We start from the raw sequence: 8,835 nt of genomic DNA on the forward strand, positions 1-8,835 counted from the left end.
ATTACAAGTGCGAATAGTCAGCTATCACTATAATGAATGCCAAGTGCCATCCATCATATCTAAGGATTAATCAGTTTTCTCCAATAGCACAAAGGTGTAGTATGCTGGGAACTATCCACGATATGGTACAGGAGCAATAGCTATTATTGATATCATATACCCAATGGATCCCAAGAGCTAACTGCCATATCTAATAGTTTGGATAGTTGTCACTAGCAGCACAAAGGTGACAAACGCCAAGAGCTATCCATGATATGATAGGTCTTAACCAGATTTCACCATTACCATGCAACTGATAGATGCTACGAACTACCCCATAGCAATTTGGACTGACTTTTGCAAATGACACGCAGGTGATAGATGTTAGGATGCACCAACTCGAAGGTTTAATGGGATGAATTTTTTTTATTAATAGCCTAATGTGTTGTGTGTCGTTACACTTACACTTTAGCTAGTGATGATTGCATGTAGTATGGGATGCTCGTCATTGCATTTGACAATGAATTAGGAAAAAAGATGGAACCCATGGTGTAGAATGAGATACATTGACATTCCCTTTTTTGGTTAGGATTGTTGGGAAATATACAAGTTCAATATCAAAGATTGTGAAGATCAATCTCTATCAAATAAATTAATCAAAGGATAAGATACAAGACTTGGACAACCACAATATGAAAACCTTGATATGACACCTAAATAATCCTAGTAGGAATGTAAAAAGAGTAAGTGTTGGTGAACTAGATTATCTACCACTTTCTATTGCCACCACCACGTATGTGTGAGTCAATTACAATGTATATGGGTTTAATGGCCTCATATGTTTGTATTATAACATTTGTGCCCTTGCTGATGATGACAAAAAGTAGTGTGAAATGCTTTCTTGTCATCACGATAAGAAATGATTTGAGAAAAAAGATGGGACCCATTGTGTAGTATGGGATGCATTGATATTCCTTTTTCGGGTTGGGATGTACTTAAAGGGGTAAGTGTTATTGAGTTAGGTTATGGGAGGATGCATGCAATAGGGTTGACACCACTTCCTATTGCCAATTGGTCACCATGTATGTGTGAGCCTATTACGGTGTATATGTGTTTAATGGCCTCATATGTTTGTATCATTACATTCGTGCCCTTGCTGATGTGAACAAAAAGTACTACGGAATGCTTTCTTGTCATCACAACTAGAAATGATTTGAGAAAAAAGATGGGAGCCGTAGTGTAGTATGGGATGCTTTGATATTCCTTTTTCGAGTTGGGATGTACTTAACGGCCTATGTGTTAGTGAACCAGAAGAAGGGAAGATGCTTGCCATAAGGTTGCAACTAGTTCCTTTTTATTAGATGGTCACTATGTGTACTTGTGAGGTTTTTGAGTTATTGATACTATGTATATGATGCATACAATGCATGCATAAGTTATTCACATTGTGTATATGTGTTGTATGCATAAATTGGTCACACTGTATATGTGACGAATGTCTAAGTTACTCTATGTATATGTGAATTAGTCACACCATGTATGTGTGATGAACGAGTAAGTTAATCATTGCATATACTTATGATGTTTGTATGAGCTAGTCACACTATGTACATGTGACGTATGCATGAGCTAATCACACTGTGCACTATGAGGTGTGTATGTGCTAGTCACAATGTGTATATGCGACACAAGTGGGAGCTAATCATAGTGTGTATATGTGACAATTATTGTGTGAAAATGTGATGTTTATATGAATTGGTTGCAATGTGGTTTGGTGTGTATTCGTACCAAATGTTGGCTTCATCATACCATTGTGAATGGAATATATTGGAAGCATCACATCAATTATTGGTTGTGATTTAAAGTGAGGTTGGAGATCTCATAACAAGGGAGAGGATGAAGTATCAATATTATTGGTCTACAAACTAGGGATCCTTTGATTCCCAAAAAAAAATATGTAAGCAGATGAATAGAATGAACCTTGAGGTTTAGGTATGGATCTATTTGTGTTTAAAAAATAAAATAAAAATCATACTTATCTAAGGTAGTTTGTTACACAAAGTTCTTAATGACCTGCAAATCCTTGAGGTATATGTATAATCCCAAAACCGATAGCAAGTTTCTTACTGTGATGGCAAAGATAACTTCATTACGCTCATTCCACGTTATGCAAAACAAATTTTGTATCTTGCAAATACTCATCTTATTTATTTTCACAGTAAGTTGCTCTGGTTTTAAGTAAGTTGCTCTGGTTTTAAGTTGTCTCTTTTGTTCACAGACGTAAATTGTCTTAAATAGCAAATGCCTACACCGTGTCCTTTTTATCTAGTCCAACCTACTCCTTTCTCAGTACCCTGTCCATCAGTTTTCTACCCTTTGCTAAATCTTCCCACCTCCCAAGCACAGTATGCCTATTTGACAAAAGCATATAAATTGCAGTGTCGTGTGGTTCCAAAGTTAGTATATATTCTGTAGCATGTTTTCATAGTTACAAGTTACAATGGAATAAGAAGCGCCCAAAAAGGTATGACACACTAAAGCATTGGTTCATATTGGCATTTCTTGGATAACATTCATCACTTCATTTAGGCATTTAGCATGATCAAGAAGGTCAACCATGCAGGTGTAGTGCTTGGCATGATACCATGATCTTGAATATTGACATAAAGTAGTAATGGTCCTCGTCCGCACTATATTGCTGTGTGCAGGAAGAACGCTGGAAAAAAAGGCATAGCTTGGTTTGATCTTTTCTTGTAGCATTTCTAAAAGTGTCGAATGGCTGCTTTGTTTTACCCGTGTTGTACATTCATGAGACAACATTTTGTTCTGGCAACTTGTCAAACATCTTGTATGAATTATGTATGAATCTCACTTTAGCATACATAATATCAATAGTATTTTGCACTGGACCATCTGATTCATACCCTCCTTTAATGACACAGACATGGACCTGCTTTCCTAGTTCAAAGGCTGCTAAAGAAGCACATGCACCAAGGATACTTGCAAAGGTGAATTCATCTGGCTTAATTCCTTCGATTTGCATTTGCCTAAAAAAATTGAGAGCTTGCTTACAAAGACCATTTCGGATGCATCCTGCGATCATTGCATTCCATGAGACAATATTCTGTGCAGGCATCTCATTGAACATTTTAAGTGCATCATCTATGTTCCCACATTTGCTGTACATATCAATCAGGGAAGTCCCAACAAAGAGATGCAAGTCAAGTCCAGTTTTTAAAGCCTGGGCATGTATCTCTTTGCCTCGATTCAGAGATCCCACACAGGCACACGCCTTGAGAATACTTGAGAAGTTTAAATGTGTTATATTCATAAGTGACAATCGCATTTTGTTAAGGACATTTAGAGCTTCAGTATCATACCCGTATTCTACATATCCTGTAATCACTGTACTTAATAATACAGCATCGTTTTTGGGACCTTGATCAAACACATTATGTGCATCTTCCATATGCCCACACTTGGCATAAAGATTAACAAGAGCACTCTCTACAAACGAATCAGAGGTTAATCCATTCTTCCATACCTGGGCATGGACCTGCTTCCCAAATCTCAAATACTTCAGGGAGAAACATGCTGCAAGAACACTGTCAAAAGTAAATGAGTTGGGTTTCACATTTGCGAAATGCATTTCTTTAAAAAGTTCAACGGCTTCCTCGTTGCACCCATTTTGTCCATAACCAGCAATCATTGCTGTCCATGATACCACATTTCTCTTAGACATTCTTTCAAACACTTTGAAAGCATATTCTGTTTCACCACTCTTAGAATACATGGTAATAAGGGCATTCCCTACCCAGACATTTATATCAGGCAGAGATTTAATAATATACACGTGCACCTGCTTTCCTTTTTGTAGATCTTCTAGGTTAGCACATGCTGTAAGGACACTATTCAAGGTGAATGCGTCTGCCCTGGTGCACGACCACTGCATTTGGGAGAAGAGATTTATAGCTTCCTCATGATACTTATTCTGGACATAACTTCTTATAATTGCAGTCCATGATACTACATTTGGTTCTGAAATTTTGTCAAAAACTCTGCGTGCATCCATCAAAAGGTTACATTTAGCATACATGTCAACAAGGGCACTGTCCACATAAACATCAGACACAAAACCAGTTTTGATTGCCATCCCATGCAACATCTTTCCCTGTATTGGATCCCTCATGCTTGCACATACTCTAAGTAAACTGGGGAGAGTGAATTGGTCTGGCATAATATCGGCATCATGCATTGAACCCATAAGTTTCAGAGAATCTTCCCAATACCCATTCTGAATATATGCTGTAAGCATTGCAGTCCATGACACAATGCTTCGCTCCGGCATCTTGTCAAACACTTGGCGTGCATCAACTAAACTCCCACATTTAGCATACATGTTAAGAAGACTAGTTCCTAGAAAAACATCAGCCTCTTCTAGATATTTTATAACCTGCGCATGAATTTGTTTGCCTTCTCTTACTGATTTCCTTCTGACACACTCTTGCAACATACTTGCATAATAAATGGACTCAAATTGTTCTATATCTATGCCATGATTTACTTGTTCATTCTCAAAAAATGTGCAGTCATCTTTGGTGACGAGAGTTTTCAATTTTTGTTGTTTGCATTTTCTAAAACATCCAAGAGAGCTATCAATGTGATTAATGAAATTGAGGTTTGAGAAAGGAAAATGATGCACCTGTACAGAGCCATGATACAATCTTGGTTTGTCTGTCACGGGATTGAAAGTGCATGAGATGGGAACCCATGTTGCAGTAGCCATATCTAAGCTCTTTCTTCACAAACACTAAACACTGGTTATAGAATAAAACAAATGACGAGAAGTTTTCATTCGGAGTAGAATTGTTGAATATTGAAGGAACAGAAGAACACTCTGCCGCATTATTATTATCCATTGTTGGTATGGATAAATCTTCAATTTTGTGCCGCTGTCATATTTATGTCCACATAATATTTTTACACATTGTCCTTCCCTTTAGATTGGGCTAAAGAAAATATATCATACCAAGGTAGCAATGGCCTAGCTAAATGGTAAAGATTTATTTATTCGAATAGAAGTCAAATGGTAAGGATTGATAAGGAGCTAGAGAAAAATAATAGAAATAAGTTTCAGTTTACCTTACTAGAGAGCCTCCCTTCAACCAGATGAGCACAGTAACATTAAGAGTGTTTGTATGTTGTTTTTTTTTTTTTGGTTTTTTTTAATACAAGTGGATTATTCCACTAAACTTTTTGTGTTTGTATGTTGTTTCTTTATGCTAATAATTATATATATTTTCAATGTTGTTATCTTATGTTAATAATTATGTATTTTTTTCATGTAAAATTTTTAATATAAAGAAAATAAAGATGACAATATTTGTAAGTTTAATAAGGAGATTGGAGATCCATATAAAATTATTAAAATTATTAAAAATGTATAGATATATGAAAAGGATTCATATCAAAACATTTAAAAAGTCCACAAGTAATCAATCAAGGTTAGGGAGTCTTACTAGGTTGTGTAACCTCACAATCCATTCAACATTTAATTCACTAAACAACATGTTTGCTTACAAAAACCTTCAAAATGTTTTATTTACATGCTCCAGACATTACATTTATTACATTGCAAGATAGACCTTTGCCTCATGATCATTCTCATCCATTCTCTTTATTTCCATCATTGCAAAAAAAAAGGCACTTACAAAAGCCTACTGTCAACAAGTCGAAGCTTATCGAGGTATAAGGGATTATAGGAAACCCTTGCCCCTTTTCCATTGATCATTGTGTTAAAGACATTGTAGGTATTTTGAACCTGATAGGCTTATCTAGTTTTCAAGGTTTCATGTGAACTTGAACCTTGTGCCTTGATGGTTGATGAGCATGTGAATCATCAACAACTCGAGCCTGAAAGAGTTGGACAATATCTCAGGGTTTAAAGTGACCTATGTCCATCTTCTATAGTATCGAGGGTGTGAGTAGCCCTAAACTTTTGAACTCTTTGAGATTTGTCAAGGTTTTGAGAATTCCTCTACCCTTTGACTTCTCTAAAATGTTATACTTCTTTCACAAGATTATTAGGCTCCTTTAGCATAATGAACTCATGACTTAGCCCAAGATTAAAGAACTCTCTATCTTGGAGAAAACACACCAAATCACTTAGACCACACCAAAACTGAATGGAATGAGAAAACTAAACTTAAAATCGTTTTGGTTGATATTGATCACTCGTACACCCAAATTCTCATGCATCAAACATGTCAGGTAAATTTTTTGTAAGCATAAGCTCACAAATGAAGTTGAATAGCATAACTACCATTCTAAGTTGTAACAAGTAGCATTAGACTCCACCAGTGGGGTGGGTACATTGAAAACTTCTTCCTTTGCCTCTTCCAACATTTGGCTATGACATATACCATCCTCCTCCACCAAGTGTGTTCTCCATCCTTCCTCCCTCTTGTGGACTCGTTTCCACCACAATCTGGCCTCCTCCAAACACTTTTCCTCTTAGCTCTTTGTAACTCCTCTCCTGTTCCTTATGAAACTCAAACCATTATAGCTCAACCTCCTCCAGCAAACATACTTTTCTCTCCTCTCCTTTCTCATGGGATTTGGCCCACCATAGTCCGACCTCCACCACCAAAGGTTTCCTACAATCTCTTCTATACTCATTAGTTTATCTCTGTGCACCTCTCCTTCAACATCCTCTATTACAACATCTTTCATCTTCTTTGTTACACCTTGCTTCACAACCAACTTCTCTATGCTATACTACTTTGCACTTTCTTTCACTCTCATGTCCTCCAAGGGACATTCTTCTACCTCTACATCACCACCTTTCTCCCCATTAACTATTGCTACAAATTTATTTCACCTCTCTCCTATAAAATCTCTTCTCTAATCCTTTGACTATGTTGCAACACCATCCTCCATTGTAACTTCTTTTCTCACCTCTTTCATGCCTTCCAAAAGACATGCATCTATTTTTGCTATCTTTTCTTCCTTTGCCTCTACACATTTAGTTTTCTTTTCAACCAAATCATCCTCTAAAAAAGAATGAGACTCTCTTATCTATCTTTTTCTCTACTTCTCTTCTCTTCTCCACTATTTCTTTGGTCTCCCCCAAACCTCTCAAAATACTCTTCATCTTGTCAATTCCAATATTGTACACCCTCTCTCTTATGACAAGAACTACAATTCCTAAAGGTTTTCCTACAACCAACTTCATGCTCTTTCTTTGTACCATCTTTCACCACATAGGTAATCTCACTCAATCTACAATGTCTACAATAAAACTTACTCTTACACTTGTCCTCTACCTACCTATGGTTTATGGAAGATGCTTCTTCTACCCACTCTCTTAGTGGAGGAACTCTACACTTTCGACCCAACTTCAACCTCTGTCGAAGGACATCGAACAACTCTTCTCTACAATAAACTCTTACAACTCTCCCTATCCTCTACCCCATAGGAATTCTGGAATATGCTTCCTCTACCCACTTCCACCATGGAGGATGTGCTAGCACCTTCTACTCATCCTTAATTCTTGTTGAAGGATAATCAACATAACTTCATCTTTGAAACTTTCTCACAAAACTCATCTCAACACTCTCAGCACATCTCAAACAACATCTCATTCTCATCAACTAGCAACACTCTTTCCAGTAACCACCATGCTCTAAAATCATAAAATATAGTTAAGGCTAGGAAGCCTTATTAGGTTGCCCAACCTCACAGCCTACTCAATACTTAACTCATTGAACAACACATTAAATTCCTATTACAACTTTCAAATATATTTTGTTCACATGCTCTAGACATTACATTTATCACATTATAGGCTTGGACTTTGCCTCATTGTCATTCTCACCATCTATCTACCGTAGCTCTTTATTTTGGCAATCATCGATCTTGTAGGTATTCACTAGTCCTTTAACAAATTTCTCTCTACTCAGCATCTAAAAGCCTTCTTGATCTTGGTTATCTTGTTCGTCCATTAACCAAAGGCCCATAGTAGATCATGGTTTTTACCTTTTATACTTCCTTGTATGGTGGTTCAACTATCACGAAGAATTTTAATAGCTTTACCTTTTTGTTCATGGCTTATGGTTCAAGGCTAACATCAATATTTTTCACGCTTTGTGTGTTCTAAATGCAGTTAAGAGTTGGGTTTGATAAATGTCCAAAGTTATAAATGTCCAAAGTTCATTTAACTTTGAGGTCATTAAGTGAGAACCCCTCTAAAAGTTTGATGTGAAGAACTTTGTTACCATCAAGTGTTAGAAGTGCAGTATAATCGTGATTTCTTCATGTGGTTGTGAGTCTTACTACAGGCTTGATGTCCTTCATATGCTAGTTGGGTATCGAGATCCAAGGCAAACCATTACTCACGTCCTTCTCTATCATTAGGGTAAAAAGGACTTACTAAAGCCCAATGTTAGTTCAAGTTGAATCTTATTGAGGTATTGAGGGTTATTGCAAACCCTTACCCCTTTTTTCATTGATTATTATGTTAAAGAATTGTCATCAGTCTAAACCCAGTAGGCCTATCGAGGTTTTAAGGTTTAGTGTGAACTTAAATCTCATACCTTGAAGGTTGATGAGTATGTGAATTGCCGACATCTTGAGCTTGAAAGATTTGGTCAAGATTTTGGGGTACAAAGTGGCCTAGTGTCCTTTATCTTCTATGGTGTGAGAGATATGAGTAGCCTCCAAATTTTGAACTCTTCAAGACTGGTTAGAGTTTTGATAATTCCTCTACCCTTTGACTTCTCCAAAATGCTCAACTTCTTCCACGAGATTGTTAGGCTCCTTTAGCAATAATGAATTTGTGACTTAGTCCAAGATTGA

At 36.8% G+C, this 8,835-nt stretch overlaps 1 protein-coding gene across 1 annotated transcript; it reads right to left on the reverse strand.

The window, feature by feature from the left end:
* Positions 1-1,627: 1,627 nt before the first annotated feature.
* On the reverse strand, positions 1,628-4,984 carry LOC131039845 (pentatricopeptide repeat-containing protein At4g18520, chloroplastic). The gene has a single exon (XM_057972697.2). It carries the CDS (start codon positions 4,763-4,765, stop codon positions 2,786-2,788), a length of 1,980 nt encoding a protein of 659 aa, XP_057828680.2. The 5' UTR covers positions 4,766-4,984; the 3' UTR covers positions 1,628-2,785.
* Positions 4,985-8,835: the final 3,851 nt, after the last annotated feature.

Source organism: Cryptomeria japonica, chromosome 7, assembly GCF_030272615.1.
Source record: "Cryptomeria japonica chromosome 7, Sugi_1.0, whole genome shotgun sequence".
NCBI lineage: Eukaryota > Viridiplantae > Streptophyta > Pinopsida > Cupressales > Cupressaceae > Cryptomeria > Cryptomeria japonica.

Coding starts and splice junctions, on each gene's coding strand:
- LOC131039845 (XM_057972697.2), bottom strand. CDS start 4,765: ATGGCTACTGCAACATGGGTTCCCATCTCATGCACTTTCAATCCCGTG.